Source organism: Uranotaenia lowii, chromosome 3 (assembly GCF_029784155.1).
Source record: "Uranotaenia lowii strain MFRU-FL chromosome 3, ASM2978415v1, whole genome shotgun sequence".
In the NCBI taxonomy this organism is placed as follows: domain Eukaryota; kingdom Metazoa; phylum Arthropoda; class Insecta; order Diptera; family Culicidae; genus Uranotaenia; species Uranotaenia lowii.
In genome coordinates this window covers 197,593,562-197,614,268 of record NC_073693.1, presented here as the reverse complement: position 1 = coordinate 197,614,268, position 20,707 = coordinate 197,593,562, and the positions used below count along the sequence as shown (strand labels likewise).

General features: G+C 35.6%; 2 protein-coding genes across 3 annotated transcripts in view; one reads left to right on the top strand and one right to left on the bottom strand.

Moving 5' to 3' along the window:
• The window catches only part of LOC129755210 (ubiquitin carboxyl-terminal hydrolase 8), a 67,475-nt gene extending 65,569 nt beyond the window's left edge, over positions 1-1,906 (top strand). For both annotated transcript variants that reach the window (XM_055751585.1, XM_055751586.1), the window contains 5 exons: positions 427-526; positions 603-719; positions 782-991; positions 1,055-1,416; positions 1,481-1,906. In XM_055751585.1, coding sequence (XP_055607560.1) covers positions 427-526; positions 603-719; positions 782-991; positions 1,055-1,416; positions 1,481-1,601 — 910 coding nt within the window. In that variant the 3' untranslated portion in view covers positions 1,602-1,906. The remainder of the gene's footprint in view (positions 1-426; positions 527-602; positions 720-781; positions 992-1,054; positions 1,417-1,480) is intronic.
• Positions 1,907-2,187: 281 nt separating this feature from the next.
• LOC129755217 (transmembrane protein 169) lies at positions 2,188-5,406 on the bottom strand. The gene is made up of 3 exons (XM_055751600.1): positions 5,043-5,406; positions 3,367-3,820; positions 2,188-3,295 (listed from the first exon to the last, which is right to left on the bottom strand). Exons 1-3 carry the CDS (start codon positions 5,205-5,207, stop codon positions 2,685-2,687), a joined length of 1,230 nt encoding a protein of 409 aa, XP_055607575.1. The 5' UTR covers positions 5,208-5,406; the 3' UTR covers positions 2,188-2,684.
• Between the last annotated feature and the right edge of the window lie 15,301 nt (positions 5,407-20,707).

Genomic DNA, 20,707 nt, shown 5'->3' with positions numbered 1-20,707 from the left:
CGAGAGCGAATTAGAATCTTTGCGGCGGAATGAAACTTGGGAATTGATGCCAAGGCCGCAGAACTTTACTTACTTAAATTACTTAAAATTCTGTGGAATTATAGATTTTTCCGTGATTTCGGCAAACTTGGGTCTCACTCGCATTAAACACACTATGGCTTGTTCTCTGGAGGTCGGACCAATTGCGAAACATGTGGATAGTTTCTGAAAGTACCTTTTCTTCTTTACTGTCGCAAATTCAGTGAGCAGATAAATGAAGAGTCGTTTGCGAAGTTTTATCATGTGAAAAATCATATCTATGATAAAACCCATGAAGAACAGCTATCATACTTTTCAGGAAAAACAAATATTGGTTTAAATGACTAATATGATTATATAAGCTTTTCTTAGTTTTTTTTGTTTTCTTGAATTTGTCTCTGATTGCAGATCTAACAAAACTCAGGGCCGAATCTGTGAAGAAGTGGCAGCTGTGATAGAAGCCCTTTGGACCGGTCAATATAAATGTATTGCTAGTAAAAACTTAAGGGTGAGCGACATACTAATATAGCTATTTGAGTAAAAAAAAAACATATCGAGTAAAAATTTACTTTTTCAATTCATAGTACGTTGTTGGGCAGTATGAAGGCCAGTTTGGCGGAATTGAGCAGCAAGACTCGCATGAGTTTCTCACCATCCTAATGGACTGGCTGCATTCAGATTTGCAAACCATTCCGATCAGGGTAAGTGATTCGTGACATAGAAATTTCAGTTTGTCAGCTTCTAACGGTACGCATGGTTCCAGATTGATCCGAGTGTGCAGAACATTCCCGCCTCCGAAAAAGCCCTGATGGATTACTTAAAAGGAAAGGAGAGCTACATTTCACAGCTGTTCTACGGTCAGATCAAAAGCACTCTGAAGTGTATTGCCTGTGGGAAAGAAAGTGCAACTTATGAATCTTTTTCAAATCTCAGTTTAGAACTTCCTTTAGCTGCCAATCGGTGCCATTTACAGGTAAGTGTTGTACTTCTCATTCGGATAAAAACAAAATTTAACGAATCGATGCGACCGTTTCAGGACTGCTTGGAAATGTACTTTAACGGTGAAAGGGTTGCAGGCTGGCACTGCCCTAACTGCAAACAGAACCAGGATGCTATTAAAAAGTTAGATATATCTCGACTACCCTCGATATTGGTGGTCCACTTTAAACGATTCTATGCTGACCCGGAAGCGATTTCCACGGTCTATCGAAAGAAGCAGAACTATGTCAAGTTCCCTCTAGTCGATTTCGACATCTCCAAATTCATCGCTCCATCGGAAATGAATCGAAACAAAAATCTCAGGCGTCGCCGGTACCATCTCTACGGAGTATCGAATCACTACGGTTCGATGGAAAGTGGCCACTACACAGCATTCTGCCGGAATTCGATGCATCAAAAGTAAAGCTTTTTAGTTGTTGGTGGTTTCAGTTATAATTTTAACATTTAACAAATTCATTTTCAGGTGGTACAAGTTCGACGACCACACCGTTTCTAGTCTTGATGGCTCCGATGTATGCTCCAGTGCTGCATACATTCTGTTCTACTCCTCTTTCCCGGAACAGGCGGACCTGCAAATGCGATAGGGCTTACCTTGATGAAACATTTCCGTACTTGTTGATATTTTCTTCAAATTTTTGTACCCAAATTCCATTATATTTTGTTTTTATGCGAGAGTTTATTCTATGAGAAAGCAAACCAGTGACTCGACCTTGTCTTCAAAGGAGGTTCCATGATGGAGGTTCTTTGGCAAATTTGATTGATCGAAAGCAATGATTGCTAGCCTTTCATCGATCGATCGAAAGTACTGTGATTATCAATCAAAACGCATCGGATAAGATTACCTACATATATGAAAATAGATCCGAGTATATTTTAAATATGTAAAATATTCGATTTGTGATGCAAATGTTGGTTATGTGGAATGAGACAGAAAAGAAAGCCTTTCATAGTTGTCGGAAACACATAAGTTCAATCCATTGTCGATATTGAGAGCTTTTTACATAACTTGAGTAGACAATTAAAAATTAGATAGAAAAAGATTTAAATGTTTATTTTCATTTTTTAAACTACTTTTGTTTCAAAGGATTTTTATCCTTTTAGGGTGATTAATTTTTTTTTTTTTTGAAACTATGAGAGACAAAGGTTGGGTGGTTATTGAAAAGAATAGAATTTTAAGGGTAGCTTTTCAGCAGTTGTATCGTTTATTAAGCTTAACCAGCTGAATATTTACATGTATTTTTGGGATTATTGTTTAATATTATTGAATTTTTAACGTTAGGTTGAGAGCACCTTACTTTGATTCCGGATATATTTGAGTAGATTATTGGATAAACATCGAAATAGTCTATTGATTCCTTTATCAAGTCTTAATTACTTGTAGAAAGTCTCCGGTTAAAGTTGTAGAAAAAAAATATGTTTAAACTGTTTATCTAAACTGATCGTGCTCTCAAAAAACCTAATCCAATATAAGTTATGATCGATAGCTAAATTTAAACAAAATTCTCTAACCTAAGATTACTTTAAGAACGTGCAATGGTCCCTCGTGTCACCTAAGATGGCTATTCGGTTTACTCGTGTGAGGGATACTGGCATTTAGTTATTTGATCGAATTTCACTATAACACAAAATTGCCGCCCGATTGGAAGTTTTTGTTTACAATATGCAGTCTATAGTGATAACTCCTCAGTTGAAGAGTTTATCTGCGTGGATTCGCTCTGCAATGGCCGATCTGCACCGGCCGGTGTTTCGGCAACTGGATAAATATCGGTCAATATGACCACTTCGTATGGACTACAGTCTGAGAGATGCAGGAACGAGCAAAGCCAGCCATAGAATCCTTTCTCGATATCCGATATTTCGTTGATCCAGGACGTGAAATGTAGACTAACTTGCTTGATTCCGGCATAGATGCCGAGTCCCAGTGTACAAAATACAATAACCAGTGGATAAGCGAGAACCAGTAATGGGGACATGAGTAACTTGTGAAAGTAAGACTTCTCCTCGTTGAAATAGGTAAACATGTTGTACCATGTGACCGTGCCTATGTAGAACGAGTAGATGCTGGTGGTTAGCGTGACAAATGGAAGGCAAAATAAAGACAGCAATAGAATGTGAACCCCAGCTCGCAATGTGCACTGGCAGCAACAGTTCTGCTTTACGCGAATCGCTTCTTCATGGACCGCCAGAGCCTGTTTATTTATTTGCTCCAATTCCTCTCGCGAGATGTTCAATTGGATGTCCATCGATTGTCCTTTCTTGCGGCCACGCTTTATGGTTCCTTGGAATTGAAAAAAAAAAAAAATGTTTCAATACTGTTTCATTTCAGCACTGAATGACCTCGAAACCTACCTGTAAGTGTCAAGTAGTTATCCGGCGACATGGATCTCCTGCTATTATACCTATCCAAGCTGTACTGGTCGATTTCGGCATTCAGCACGCTGGTTTCTCCCGATTCCAGATCTTCATAGTTACAGATTGCCGACGGTGACTGCCGGCTACTGATTTCGTCGACATCGGTGCGTATGTTGACGCGTTTCTTGGATCGTTTACCACTTCCGGTCAGTAATTCGTGCGATTTGCTGGACTTCCGGTCCAGGCTGCTCTCCGAAATGCTACTCGGCGTAACCGTTGAACTTTCCTTCAAAGGATGGAACTGCTGCAGCTCGTTCAGGTCATCGTCTTCGTCCAGATGCTCGCCCTGGCAGTTTCCATTGCCGATTTCAATGATCTCCTCGCTGTTCCAGCGTTTGGTCCTGCTGACGTTGTCCCGCTCTCTCTGCAAATCCCAGTCTTTTTTATTTCCCTGAAAGCATGAAGAACGGATATGTTTTCTCAACGTTTTGCACAATTCGATGATGACGAAGAAAATTGGGTTAAGGAGTTTTAACTTTTCAGTTAATAAAAAGTGGCTCCAGAGAGCCTTCTTTCAAACTGGTATACAAACAGGAATAAAATGTAATCTTCTGGATTATCGGTATAATTTTTTCTAGAACAATTTTATGGGTTTATTCCAACAATACAAGAACAAAATAAAATGCACTTAACTCTCTGGAGCCACCTTCAAAACCATTTGGCCCTATTTGGAACTGAAGAGCAAAAGACCTTAACTCTCTGGAGCCACTTTTTCAGATGGTTTATGGAACAGAGCATGCATGCATGTATGGTTTATGCAGAACAAGTTCTGTCAAGATTGCAGCACTGATAAGAATGCAGTTTGTTTTTGCAATTTCCAGAATATTTGAAATGAACTTTATAAACGGAGGACTAGTAGTTTTCAGTTGGTAAGTACTTTCTTTTATCACCAATTTTTGTTTTACAGCACATTTGTACAAACAAATAACAGATGGTTGTCTTGCATGTAACAAACAAGTGTAGAAAGAGGCTGAGGAAAAGTTGAAGAAAGCTGGTTAGCGAAAAAATAAAGGTGAACAAAACTTGACTGCGAGAGTAAAAACAAAAAGGTTGACTAAAATATACGCAATTGCTGTCGAATCTCGAACGAAACTTGAATGAATATCGAATCGAGTATCTTATTATATAGTTCAAAGGTGATCCAAAATAGGTCCCAAGGGTGGTCCAAAATACCAACATGGTGGTCCAAAATACCGGCCGGAGTAACTATCGAATAAACGAGTTTTCATACTTAAATCTTGTTGCATTGCATTGAGATTCATATTTCAGATTCCGTTCTGTGGTTGACATTCAGATTGCAAATTTAAAATTTCCTTCGTGAATTGATCTTTCTTTCATGACATATGTAAATAGTTCTTGTACGAATCAAAACAACAAAGCTGTCTCGTCCAAAAATCGTTTGGCCTTCCGGTTTTCGGGATCCTTAAAATGTTTGGTTTGTTGTTCTTGATTGAACGTCAAAACAAAATCGCGCACATGCGCACCACCATAGCTCCTTTATGCAAAGTTTTGGCAACAAAAAAGACTCTCGAACCGGACCCACCCAAGAAATGGCGGAAAATTGATATGATACCAAATCAACATAAAATCTGAGAATGAAACCTGTAATTTACCTGTAAATTTACAATATGATCTACATGATTGCCTTGAGCGGTTTTCTTGGCAGCTTGGCGTTTCCGCGGTGGGATGAAAACGGGATAATCAGACTGTGCGGATTGCGGCATCTGATGCGGTGAAAGTTGTGGTCTCATCAGCAATTCTCCACTATGGCCAACCATTTTTGAAGCATCACGATTGTTTTTCTGATCTACGAACTCACTAGTTTAGGCGAATGATTTCAACATTTGATAAACACCTGCCAGAAAAGAACTTAAAAATCAGAAAAGGAAGGGATTTAGCGATAGGCGCTCAAGCAACTATAGAACGCTAGACTGTGATTGGGGAAAAACGGAAAGCTACTGAATCAGAAGGATGTTTGTGGACTTTTGTATAGCTAGGAGAACCTGTCACATGTTTCTTCCTATGTCGTCCACTTTTTTGATGCATCGAAAAGGATATGCGTGGGAGGCAAATCTGAAGTTCTGCTCAATGGTGTCAGCGATTTTCAAATAAGTTCGATTCCTGAAAAAATTATCAATGAAATCAACATAAATCTGCAACCTCTAGTCGAATTTTGATGACAATATTTGAGGAGAGTTTTAGAGAATCATAAATCTTAAATTTAAATAGGTATAAAAACTATCTTTATCTGGAAGGAAAATTTATAATCAGAAGTTTGTAACTATGTAGTTAAATACTTGCTTCTCAAATCTGAAACTCTAAAAAAAGTTTTTTTTTCTTTCATTTATTTTATCAAAACAATGATCAATCAATCTGTATGTTTAAAAAAATCTCCGACTTTGAAACGAATGATTGCAGTTGAATAGTGTAAAAAATCATATTTGAGTCACGTTACAAGCTTTCCAAAATTTTTTGACGTAGAATTACGTCTTACGGCAACACTATAGGGGGACAAATCGAAATTCCCAAACGAATCTCGCGTCACGAAAACGTTCCAACTCAAAGACATCCTTTTTGAAAGACATATCATCTCTACTCGTCATGGATTGGCTGGTCAAAAATGAAAAAAAAACACCGACGCCCCGCCCCTTGATGGGTTTTGATTTTCCCTGTCAACGAAATGTATAAAAACGAAGGGTCGCCTTGCGAGTTGGTATCAGTTTCTGTTTGCCCGTTGTGTAGGAAAGTTCTACTGCTGCTGCTTCGATCTGCGTTTGGACCCCACCAGTGGTAATCCAACGCAGATATCAATTTGCAGATTAGATCAGTGGCAAGCAGCAGAGGCGGTGCTGACGACAAGCGGCGGACACATATTGACATGTCATGTTGACTTGTCATATGATGTCAGGTTGACATGACATCTTTAAACAAGTCATTCACGTCAATTTGTATTTAAATGTCATAACAACACCAATAGCGTTTGATACTAACACACATCATCAAACACATATCAGATGAACTGTTTATTTTCATATATTTTCCACACGTAATTTTTATGCGCACTTGATTCAATTGTTCGCACATACATTCGCCCATTTTTCACACGCAACCTAGGATGTTGAAGGTTGAAAAAGTAAGTGAAAGCAAGCTTAATAAATTGTCGAAATCAATCATTAAGGTAAATATCAAACATAATTTCAATACCAAGGACTGCTAATGATTAATTGCTTGGGCTTTCTAAATAAAACCTTCCCTGCCTTCATCTGATACAGGACTGCTGGCTCGATTATCGAAAAATTCAGTTTTGTCATTTTTTTCTCATCGAATAAGCCCCGCCTCCATTGACCGCAACAATACGAAAAGCCCGGGTGTAAAAAGGCATAAATATAACTACCGTAACATTTTCCCTTCATTTACATTAAAGCTTCTTTCGTGTATGGTCGTTGCTTGTAAAGCAACCAGCTAGGAAGGAAACAAGTGAAACCATCCAACATCAGCCTACTCCGTTAATGTGTTGCATTTCGTTCAAAATTTTCTCGCATAGCGCAAAGCGAAAGCTACATGAAAATGTTTCAGAAGAACTTGGTACGGATTCTCTCACATTCTAGGGCAAAACATGATAAGAAAAAGAAAAGCAAAGAAAAAAGTTGTTATCATTGCTTTCTATTTTATTGTTTGATAGATTTTATTATTTAATAATGAGCAGTTTTGAAAGATGAATAAAACATGAATGTATAATTCACCACTGTTTTCGATTTTTTTTAAATTTTCATGATTTTTTTTATCGGCAGAATTTGACAGAAATTAACGATTTTAACTTTTCTTGTCGTAATTCTACGACAACTTCACGGTCGTGTGTTGCACAACCTCTTCAACTTTTTTTTTTGTGAAAACCGGTTAAGAAGCAAGAGAGTTTTAGCGGAAAAACTGTTAGTGGTCATGTCATTTGACCCCCGGCGGTGTAAATATGTAAACCACATACGTTTTTCGGAATCTACAAACTCAAAATAAAACTATATTAATGTAAAAAAACGTGGATTTTGTAAAGAAAAATGGACATGAAGAAAAAAAAAATAATTATGATAGAAGTTATAGTCAACTGAAGTTCAATAATGCTATTTAACCCCCTTCTTTACGTTTAGTGTTAAAATCACATTTCATTTATTTCATTAACACAATATCAACAACAATATCGACGGGAATTTTTTTATGTCCCTTGATAACCGTTGCCTGTTCGTCCAAGCTGTCCAATTCAAAATTCTATTTTAGAAGAAAAAGATGTTAACAACAAGCCCACAAAAAATGTGTATCACTTACGACGAATCACCCGTAATTTCTCAAACAGCCAGCAGCAACGGTTAGATGGAAGCCATATTGAGTACTGTATTCTTTCACATAGATTTTACGTGAATAAGTTATATTCACAGCTACGTAAACATCACATAGAATGCACCAATAGACTGAGTCGATTTGGGGTCATTTTGGAATTTCTGAAACCCTGGGGTCTTAAAAGCTTCGTTTTGGTCCAAAACTCATCCATATTTTTTTGCAAAATTTTTAAGTAACGTTTACATGAGTAAATTTGAACTTTTAGGTTTGTATGGGAAAATTGAATATTTTGTACTGAAAAATCAACATCTTTTTTCTTTCGTCTGTGAAACCGAGCCAGCTGATGGCTTTTGTGCCAATTTATAAAATTCCTAAAGGTAATTTTCCGCTGAACAACTTTGTCGAAGACTTAAACTTCGTATCTTATTAGGAAAAAAAGTTATAAGCTGTTTAACAGGGGTATGTCTTTTTGCACCGATAAACAATAAATTCAATTGACATCCCTGCAGGGTGCCTTGCAAGGTATTGCGTGACTACTTTCCATGCAACACTTCGCGAGGCTCAAGCAGTGATGTCAATTGAATTTATTGTAAATCAATGCGAAAAGACATACCCAGTCGAGTCACCCAAGTCACTCTATTCCAGTAGTCGGTTTAGGTGAGGAACGTCATTTCGGATGAACTTTGTGAGTTCTTACCTTATTCTCGTAGTCACCCTGGGTGAGAATCGTCGCATTTGCGTGACGATTTTAGGTGACAATTGTCGGTACCTTTTCAGGTGGTGAAGAGATAGAAATTTAATAGAAATTTTATTGAAAACGGAGAAGTTAGGCTGTAAATATTGAATTTCACTACAGTATGATAGTTTAAGAATCAATTAAGAAAAATTCACTTTCATATTTGAATTTTTAAATACATTCATACAGCGAAACAATTTTTTTACAAGACGTTATAAATAAATTCAATCATATAAAATTGGGAGAAAGTTAATTTTATTTCTCTGTTAATATTCAACATGATAAAAAATCACACATATATAGCACTTCACTCCATTTTATTCGTTTCCCGTCGCTGGGGGAAAATTTCACTTGCACCGAGTAGTGATGATTTCGGACAAATTTAAGGTTCGGCTTCGAAGTCCTGCCCTAAACCTTTCTTCCTCACTCGCACCAGGGGCGGTCCTAGAGTTGGCTCTTGGGGGGGGGGGGGGGGGGGGGGGTGATTTTCCAAATTTTCAAAAATCAGTCAATATGAAGGAACGTAATATCTGGTGGAAAAACGATCGATTTTAAAAACCGAAAAGAGAGGGAGGGTGGCGGGGGTGGGGTCACTAATGAGGTTTACCTCTTTCAAATGAGTACAATGAGGTTGACGAAATAAAATAAATAAAAATAAATAAAAAAATAAAAAAATAAATAAATAAAAAATATAAGCTGCACACTGCTCCTCCTCCTCCCCTACTTCAATTTCACTGAACAAAATCAGATGAATTTCGAAAAATATAAAACAAGAGAAGAATTATGAAATTTTTTAACAAACTTTTTCAATAATTATAGAACCACCAGCAAATCTATAATATTCAATCAAAAAAAAAATGTTAATAAGAAGAAAACTGTCATAATTTGTTATCTGGTAGTTTTAAATTCTCACATTCGGGGATCTTTAAAGAATTCCTTGTTATAAATTTCATTTTACAAATGAAAATTATACACACGTTGTTGAGCTTCTGAATATTAGTGCTAGACCAAACAAGAAGTATAGTTTTGAGATAAGTTTTAATCAACTTTTGCTATGAATTTCAAACTGGTTAACGGTGATTAAATTTATCATTGAAGTAATTTACTGAATAGTGATTTGGAAATTTCGTAATATTTTTCCAATTTGGATACACAATCCTCGTTTAAAATTCTGTTTTTGATTTTTCAAATTCTCAATATAAAAAATCAACACTCCAACTATGTATAAATTTAGTTGATAATAAGATGATCAAAATGAGATACTGAAATATGAAGCTTTTGGAACTTAATTTTAAATGATTTGCTCTTGAATTTCAGGATATAATATAAAAATTTCAATTTTAATTGAACTGAAACAAATGAAATAGCAACAAATAAATTATAAAGAAGGTGAAAAATCGTTTTTTTTTCATGAAGGTACCTATTTATAATTCCAAACTCTTGAAATGATATTGATGTATGATAAAAAAAACATGGAATAAAGCCATGAAGGGTTAATTCAGTGAAGAGTATTTAACAATTGCGATTGAAATAGCCAAACTTTCAGATGTAGAATATCAAACCCTAAACTGGATTTCAACTTAAAATTTCAAAATTATTATGTGAATGAGCTGAGAGCAGTTTCGGCGATTTAATTGGTGTAGATCTTGAAATCCAGCAGTATAAGTCAAAAGTCACAAAAAGTTCTTTCGAGTGTTAGCTGGATGGATTGCCTTGTTGCCGAAAAAATAATCGATTGATAACAAGAAACTTTTAATCCACAAGGGAAAATATAAAACATAGGCAAACTGAATTTGAAAATTTTTTGCGTCATTTACTCGATTTTTTTTTATCAAATTTTTTGTCAGAAAACTTATTATACCGTATTTGTTTATGCCGAGTGTTGCACTAGTGTTGCACTGGTGCACCACTAGGTGCTGTCAAACTGTTTGTTTATTCGGACGGTGTTGCACTGGTTTTGACCTGTCGGAGTTCTGCTTACGGACGGTGGCCCACCGATAATTTTGCCAGTGTTGCGAGATAGCGTGTGAGTGAGCGAGGTAGCAATACACTGGCGAGGATTTGTGTTTGTTTTATCGGGTACGGTGGAACACTCCACGAGTGGAGAAAACAAATACAGTATTAGTTTAGAGTTTAATCGATCAATGAAAACTGATGAAGCAACTGACCTACATGAACAAGAGATAATTATTTTGAATCTATAAATTATCTTTTATTCATTCAACGATGCAGATTTTAGGGAAGAATGCCAGTAAGTGGCAAATTCTCGAAAAAAAAAAACGATACAGATTTTTTCCTAATGTTTCAACAACGATTTGAAAAAATAAATTTATCATTTTTTTTGCAATTCTGAAATTTTGTCGTCCAGAAGCCACTGTAATTACTCACAGTCTTCAGAAAAATTGATCATGAAGTTAGAACCTTTTTTTCTAAATCATTTTGATACTGTACACTTTTGCTAGAAAGTGCATAAATTTTTTCAATGAATTTTAACGTTGTGTTTTTAAAAGTTATACCGAAAAAAAAAGCAGATACAAAAAATACAAATTTGCATTCAGATGTGTTGGAGATGTTTTTAAATTCTATTCCAAAACTCCTAACACTTTATATTAAAACAGCTTTTATAAATAGTTTTTATCCCTTATTGGCTTCAAAAACTCATAGGGAACGCAAATATTACAAATTCTGCCCACCATTTTTTCTTTTGATTAATTGTTACTCTGGAATCTCTTGTGTTTTATTAATGCATTAACTTGAATTCAGAAATCTTTAAAAGGTTTGTAAAACGGAATTCTTACATTTAAAATTTTCATATTCAATTTCTGTTTTTTTTTACGGTCGATGTGATAGATTTCAAACCCAATTATATTAAATTGGATCTAAGTTTTTTTTGAATTTCTTAATAAAGGTTAGTTTGAAGTTTCATAATTCATATTTGAATGATGTAAATTCGAGGGAGAGATTAATTCGTGCAAGAGAAACTTTACTGTGATTCAAAAACTCAATTGTTATTTTGCAATCTATGTAATTATGAATTCCTCGTAAACGCAAGTGAGAATAGTACTGCGTTGGATTTTGGAATAAGTTAGACATAACTTTATACAAATTTTTAATTTTCAATAAATCAACTGTAAACAAAAGAAAAAAAATACAGAATTGGAAATTCTAATTAATATTTAAATTTCAGATTCGTCTTAGCTTTTTATTCTTGAAGTAAAACTGCATGATAAAGGCAATCAGTGTATGACTTCAGAAAAAAAATATTCAAGTATTTCAGTGTTATAACAATATTCACTCCCCTTTTGACTTTTTCAAATGTGTTAGTCCAACAAAATCAAAACATAATGAAGATTCTGTAACAAATACAAAATTTATCACAATTTGCTTATGTAAATTTGGGCATATGAGGGATATTAGTGACAAGTGAAAAAAAATGTCCCTACATTTCATTACCTAGCTCAAATGTTAAGTAGATAAATGGTTAGGAAATTCAAAGTCAAAACTCTAAGAAATTCAACAGAAGTTGATTGGTATAATTCGGTCCAGGGAACTGCAAGTTACAGCTGCTTGAGTTTGGTAGACCGACTTTTCTTCAATCTTAAGCCTTTAAGTGATAAACAAACTTTTTCATTGATTAAACACCCCCACGGAGTGGAAAATTTTTGAAAATTCAAAAGCACATATACTAGGGGAAGTCCAAATTTTTTTTAGAAATTCGAGCATCTACGGGTATATTGCAACGGTTTTTTGCCGCTTGGGGGGGGGGGGGGGGGGTGATCACCCCGATCACCCCCCCCCCATAGGACCGCGCCTGACTCGCACCCACGCCTTTCGCCATGTCCCGCGATCAATTCCGCCTTTTGTGACCCGGCTGGTTGAAGCAGCAACCATCGATTGTTGTACTTTTTTGTTCTTTTCCATGCGAATTCCGGATTCAGCGTTTTCACGCAGGGCGCACAATAATGCCCGTTTTTTTTGTTGCTTGCTGTCACCTTACGACCCGTTGGTGGCCAGTTACGAACCGGAATTATCACAAAAAACTTGGAAAATCAGCTCGGAAAATTCGAATTGCGAGCCAAAAAAATTAATATAGAAGCAATTCTGCCATTTTGACAGATGTCCTCATTCGGTCACTCACCTAGAATGAACCTCTGTCACCCGTATCGACTCTGGGAATAAGGTGACAAATCTTACGGTGACTCGAGGTGACGTGACAATCGTCACCTCATGCGCGGCGCAGAGTTAGGAAGTTTTGAATTGTAATCTTGTCTTTGCATTCTCAGTTCGTAATATTTAAATTCTTTATTCATGTTTCGTTATTATATACATTCTTAACTACTGTTCTAGATTAAGTTTATAGATACACTCGGCTAATTTAAACTTTGTTAAAGTAAAAGGCCTAGTAAACATATAACTGTAATTTAAAAAAATAATAATTCTGAAATTACAAATCTTTTTTTTTATCTCATGCAGTTGATTGATCGAAAAGTACGGGTTTAACACAACTTTTTTTTCATTTTTTGTGACCATGATCTGAATTTTTTTTTAAAAAATACCATGCATGCAATATATATAGCTTCTAATTTCAGCATTCTCATGATCTAAGTGAAATTTATTTTGAGCACTTATTAAATAATTTACAACCTTTTTCCTGAAGAATGTTTTTTCATAAATTTTTTTTGAACTTTAAATAACTTTAAAATAATTGATTGTAACTGAAAAAGCTGTAGCATATGTGAGTCACATTATAGACTTTTAAAAACTGTAAATTTTGTAGAAATCGGTTAAGAAACAAGAGAGTTTAAGCGAAAACAATGTGAGTTGTCATTTGTCCGCTCATGGTATGAATAGGTATACCACCTATACCACACGCATCCCAGCCAACAATTTGGTAGGTATATCAAAAGATATACGTCCGTCTATGTCGACACAAATCATCGTATATGACGTTAGAAAAAAGCATATACCTACCAAAAGTGGAGGCAATATACGTACATGTTTTCGTTATTTTCTGGTTCACGACATCGACTACATCATATGTGATGTCACTTACGATGTTAGAAATACTTTGGTACTTTATGTCGCATTGGCGTCGTTTTGTACGTTACATTAAAGGATTCGATTCATGCGTATTTACGATGATGGGAGGATTGACAGTTCCATCCACACTTTATGCGATGTGTGTTTTACCCTTTTACGAATTGAAGCGATATGATGATAAATTGGCGATTTAAGTCATCCTTTATGCGAGGTGTGCCGAACTCTTGTACGACTTGAAGCAATCTGTCGATGGATTTGCGATTTAAGTCACCTTTTATGCGAGATGTTTTGTACTCTTGTATGACTCGAAGCAATCTGACGATGGAATGTCGACTTATGTCACCCTTTATGCGAGATGTGTTGCAGTCTTATACGATGTTCATAGATTTTAGCATCGATTGACAACTTAAGTCACATTTTATAAGATGTGTGTTGTAAGCTTGTACGATATGATGCAATTTGACATTTGATGGACTCTTTAAACGATATTTTATGTGAGTTGGGATGTACTCATGTACGATTTGTATCATTAAACGATTTGGCGGACCATTTTATGTAGCATGTTATGTGTAATATTGTGATTGAAATACGACGCTAGGAAGAAATAAAATTAATTGATGATTTTAACTGATTTTTATTATAACTAACGTTGAAATGCACTGAATATATTTTCGTAGGTACCGCAACCGTGCATTGTCCCGCTCGCTACTTTCCTAACTGCCACCGCCTCCATGCCTCCCTCAGGATCTTTGACGCCTCTTTCTTTCGGGTTTACAGCGGAATTTGCCGGGCCACAATTCTGTCCGTGAACATTCCTTGATACTCGTAGTCACATGCAAATCGCCGGGTAATTATCCGGCGGGGTTTTTTAATCTGAGCCTAGTCTCTGCCCTACTAATCCTGTTATTTGAGGTTAGTGAGGTTTCTGTCCAACATTGTAATTCCAAAACCTACCTTTATTATTTTATTTCATCCGTTTGCTTTTTGGCTTTAGTCGTCAACTTTCACAAAATTAAAATGCTGATACAAAATTGCAAGCACGATCGCAAAATTGCATATCCACTGAACACGATTTATCACGATGAAGTTTTAATATCATGATGAGATGTGGGCAAACGCTAAGTATCTGTTAATGCGAATCTGATTTGATCGCATTAAATATATTTATATCGTGGGTAAAGTGACCGATTATACGATTATAATTATACTTGTTATAATATTTGTAGCTATATCGGAAAGAAACGGTGTTAATTTGCCTACTAATGTGACATTCTAGTAAACATACAACGTGATACGAAAGACGATGCTTACGTATAGTATTTTTTACGAATTTATTCGAAGTTATTTACGATTTCGATTCGAAAGTAATTTGTGTACCAATAAAATGCTTCTTAAGAAATCTTATGCGATCGTTATAAGATTTCATTTGACATTGGTGGAACTTAATACGACTTCATCCAACATATCGTAACTAAGTCGTATTTCATTGGGATGTTGCATCTTCTACGATGAATAAACGATATGATCGAATGGTAAGTGTACATATTTACGATTCCGATTTGAATGGCATCTATATACGAGTTCGACGATGACACGACGACATGACGACGACACAACACTTACAAAGATTTTAAATACGTAAAAATACATGCATTCTAAAAATTAAAATAGTCCTGTCGTTACATTTGCGAAAAAAATATATTAGGCGTTATCATATCATTTAAAGTTCAAAAACCGTCATTTGACCGCCTCCGGTACGTTTAGTGTTAAATATTCCTTGGTTTCAGACGTCGCTCCTCTTATAAATATGTAGGTTCACTATTTAAAGCTTTAAGCCTCAATGTACAACTTTTTTTTTTAAATTTTGCCTGTTTCAAATTAAAATTTCTCTCTGTTGACTCAATTTGATTCAAGGAATATTTAAATATTCCTGAATTTGATCATTAGGGTAACGGACCTATTTTGGACCGCTTTGGGAAGTGGCTATGCTTTTTTCTGAAATAAAAAAGTACATGTTACAATTTTTGGCTTCTTTATCCGTTCATTACGAAGATACTGGCTTTTTCTATCGAAACATATCGTCGTTTGTTGCAATGTAACAAGATTTAAGCCTAAAAATTCGTTTCTTCGATCATTACTCTGGTCGGTATTTTGGACCACCAGATTTCTATTTTGGACCACCCTCTGGACCTATTTTGGACCACCCTTAAACTAAATAAGTTTTTTTTTAATTTTGCTATATTTACGACAGCGATTGATGCGCAATTATGCGAATAATTCAGTTAATCTTTTCCTTTCTTATTCTAGTAGTCGAGTTTTGTTTGTTCACCTTAATTCATTCCTGAACTAACTTTTTTCAATTTTTCTCAGCCTCTATTTAGCTACACATGTTTCTTGAATATTTGCTACTACAACCATCTGTTGGCTTATCTTTAGGATCGAATTTTGCGTTCTCCTTTAGGCGACCCAATGATAAGTTAAGAAAGTCTGACATCATCAACTCAGCGACATCAATTAATGCATTTTGACTTGAAAAACCTTGGTGGATTTGGTTTGGCTTCAGTTCTGTAGAATACATAGATTCAAAAAGATAAAAATGTGCGAAAATTATGCGATCTTTTTAACCATCTAAAAGCCAGATTTTTTTCGCTGGAGAATTCGCAAAAGTTTATTTTTATCTTTAAAACAACTTTTGTTCTACGAAAAAAAAATATCGTGGGAGTAAATTCTTTAACCGTTTTTTTTTCATCTATTGCATAACTACAGGGACTGAGAAACTAGATTTCTAGTATGTTTCGCTTGTAATTTTTACACATTTTAATTTTTTTTTCTATGTTTTGAATCACGTTAAGACTATCTCATAGCTATAGTTGAATATATTATTTACTAAAATTGTCCTTCTATTAGCTGAGATATTTGACTATTTCAAATATTCAACTCAGTTACATATTTGTCAATTTGTTGTTATTTTTTTGCAACCCCTCCATTAAACGGGGTTTATATTTCGTCTCTTCTACCTAACCCAGTTTATTTTGATCTCTCAACAATAAACCCTGTATGGTTGTAACTTTTAGACCAAACTGTCAATAATTTTTCATGAAGCATAAAAAATAACGACTTAATAAAAAATAGGTACATGTCAGTTTTTTTCATATTTTTAAGCGTCTTTAAGCTGTAGCTTTTGACAATTGCTTATCAAACAGTTGTCATTAATGTAGATAGTAAAATTAACGTGGTTTAAAGGATAGTGCACAAAAAGTAAGTAAAAACAATGATTGGCTTGGTTTTATGTCGTAAACCCCGCTTAAAGGCGGTTTTGGGCTTTAGCGAGTTGAACGGATAAAATAATGCCAAAATTCCAAATTTTATTCATAATAAACGATTGAAATAGTATGAATAATTCTTTTCATATTGCCGTTAAACGTTTTATTACGTCCATGAAAATTTAAAAGCATGTTGAATACTCAGGTTATGTTGGGTGGTCCAAAATAAGTCCCTAAGGAGTTAAGTTGGACCTATTTTCGACATGGGTCAAATTGCGATTTAAACAAGTTTTTTTTGTTCTTCGAGCTTGCAAACTAGTTTTCAAGTGTTTTATCATAGCTGTGAACATGTTTGTAGTTGTTAAATTCATCACAGCTAGAAAGAAAACTTCTTGGAAGTTTACTCCAATATAATGGCACGTCCTCCTGAAATGGGCTTGATTTGGCCCAACTGTGAAAATTCAAAAATTTATTTTCAATTTTTTATCCCTTATCAGTTTATTTAAATGGAATCTTAGATATGATTAGAATCATAAGAAAAAGCTTTTCCTATATCTGTTCAAAATTTTCATGATAAACATGATTTATGAGAGAAATATTGAAAAAAAGCTGCAAGGTGGTCCAAAATATGTACCCGGTCCAAAATAAGTCCGTTACCCTATATGTGGCAAATTGATATTGGTTAGTCGCCCTATATTGCCCAGTTTTCGTCATTTTCAGAGTAAGGCCGATGACATAGTGAATACGATGCGATGCGATGCGGTGAATGCGATTCAATGCGGTGAACCACATTTGATGAAAATGTATGAGAATCGCTTAAACCTGACATACTCAACGCGGCGAAGCAGATGTCAATTTGTTCCGCCGCTCGAGTTCGCATAGGCTGCGTCCGTAAATTTTCCGCCAATTCGCATCGCATCGCACTCACTATTGGCGTATTTTTTTTTTATTCCGGATTTGGCTCTGGAACCGTCAGAATAAAAAAGCGAGTTTCGTGTTTCGAGTTATTCCATACGTAGGTGTGCGTGAGAACGAGCGCAATGTTTACATGCAGCTGTCATTTTGTTCTCCCTTCTGGATTCCTTCATTCGGTTCTTCACATCCGGATTGCCGTTTTTCGTGTCCGGATTGCACTGGACTGCAGATAGTACGATTTTGCTTGGCTGAGAGGTTCAAAATCGCGGCAATAATCATTTGCCCGTTCATTATTTCAACTGTTTTGTTTTCAGCCAAAAACAGCTGTTTAATGTTTTGACAACAACGTTGAGAGTATTGGTGAACTTCTCGCAAAACTGACTTTTTTCTCAGGGCGACTCCGTCCCTTTTTCGAGCGAACCTAGGTTGCCTCTCGAGCAATAAATGAGCACGATGACAGCAGTTAGAGCGAACCTAGGTTGCCTCTAGTTTGCCTCCAGGTGAAAAAAAATACGGTATATGTCCAGCGTTGCCACATTTAAATCTGTATTTTGGAGCCAAAAAATCTTTTTTATCTGTATAAAATCTCAAAAATCTGTATTGAAATCTGTATCACAAATTTTCATTCCGGGTACTTACGCTGAACTACGGTGACAATTTTTATAATGCGTAGCGCACTCATTTGGACTACGCTGCTCATGATATTTTGTATACGCGTACCATTTTTGGTTTAACTTTGTCCGATTAATTGTGACGGTCAAAATACATGTCTGCTACGTATAATATGAAAAATAAGGTTACGCAAAGTTTAAGGTCGATATATTCCGTTAAATATAACGAACTAGGGGCCGTTCACATACCACGTGGACAACTTAGAGGGGGGGAGGGGGTATGGAAATGTCCACGCTTGTCCACGGAGAGGGGGGTAGGGGTTTGGGTCATGTCCACGAGGACATGCTTACTTTCAAAATATTTTCTAAAGGTGAATAAATATTAAGATGTTTAAATCAAAATCTTAAAACGGCATACCTTTTCAGTTTAAGTTTAACAATAAGTAGCTTTCAAGTAGCAAGTGATGATAATTGAAAAATTTAAAATTTTAATTTTTTTTTATATTAGGAAATTCTTATTCGGCTTTACAAAATCAGCCATTTCTATAACAAAAAAGCAAAAAATTGTGTTTTCTTACCGTCAAATTAAGGGTATTTAAAATAAAAACTTTTTCAAATGTGTCCATGTGGACATCCGGGGAGGGGGGTAGGGGTTTTCCAAATGTCCACGTTTGTCCACGGAGGGGGAGGAGGGGGTCAAAAATCTCATTTTTCTGTCCACGTGGTATCTGAACGGCCCCCTATGTCCTTCTGGGGCTTAACAATCAGTCGAGATTCGAACATTGTTTCAATAGTCTTTACCATTAAAAGTTACATTTCCTATAATGTAATGATCAATTTTGGTATATGATTCTTAAACACAGGTTTTAAAACTTCCTTAACCTGTTGCTTGTTGTATTGCATTGTAACGGCTCCGAGCTCTGATCTGGAAGTTTTTCCTTATTTGTAAGCGTGATAATTGATGGCGTGATAATCATCAAAGTAGATAATTATTGATTGACTTGAAGTATAATCAAAATATCTTGGAAAATCTTTGATTTTCTGGAAATCTGTATGAAATCTGTATAAATTTCCAATTATCTGCAATCTGTATATACAGATTCTGTATTTGAAAATTGCCAAAAAATCTGTATACTTACAGAAAAATCTGTATATGTGGTAACGCTGTATATGTCATCGGCCTAAATCAAGAATCCTATCCCCCGGTTATTTACACGTTTAAAATAAACTATCTGCATTGCATTAACGAAGTTTTATCAGTTTTTCTATAAGGGTATATTAGGATATATTGACAGTTTTACACGAACACCACCTTAGCAGGAGGCCTCAGCCCTAACCTCAAACCATAGGAGAACAGAATCAATTTTTGAGAAGGGCGCACGATAAACGCGATTTTGCGGTACTAATATCGACAAATTCGCCCTGTGGAAAAGCGACACACAGATGCTCGTGTTTTGATTTTTTTGGGTGTTCAGGGCTGCCAAGTGCATTGATATTTGGAGAATGATTATTTTTTTTTTAATTGCATTTTTATTGAAAAACGTTTTCATGGGTACTGAGAATTTGCAACTTTCCCGTAGATTCCAATTAGAATATGAAATTAAACGCAACATTTATCTGAACTTAATAACAACTGTCTGTATCGCACACTTAAACGATGTAGCGAATTATGTGAAAATATTATTAATAAGGGGCCGTTCACATACCACGTGGACAACTAAGGGGGAGGGGGGGTGGAGGGTGGTATGGAAATGTCCACGCTTGTCCACGGAGAGGGAGGTAGGGGTTTGGGCCATGTCCACGTGAACATACTTACTTTCAAGATATTTTCTGAAGGTGAATAAATATTAGATGTTTTAATCAAAATCTCAAAATGGCATACCTTTCCTGGTTCAGTTTAAAAAATAAATAGCTACTTGAAAGCAAGTGATAAATATGATATTTAATAAATTTAAAAAAATAATTTTTTTTATATCAGAATATTAATATTCGGTTTTACCAAATCAGCCATTTCTATAACGGAAAGGCAAAAAGGGTGTTCTCTAACTGTCAAATTTTAGGTATTAAAAATAAAAACTTTTTAAATTTGTCCACGTGGACATCCGGGGAGGGGGGTAGGGGTTTGCCAAATGTCCACGCTTGTCCACGGAGGGGGAGGAGGGAGTCAAAAATCTCATTTTTCTGTCCACGTGGTATCTGAACGGCCCCTAATCAGAGCAAGCAGGCTATTATTTTCATAGTCAACATAGACGTGGCTTTCATTAATTTACTTTTTTTTGTAACAGTGAATGATTTTGCATTCGTTTCGAAGTTGGAAACAACTCTTTTTAATTTACCGAGCAGTACATGAAAATATATTTCAGATGTTTTAAATTTAACTTGAA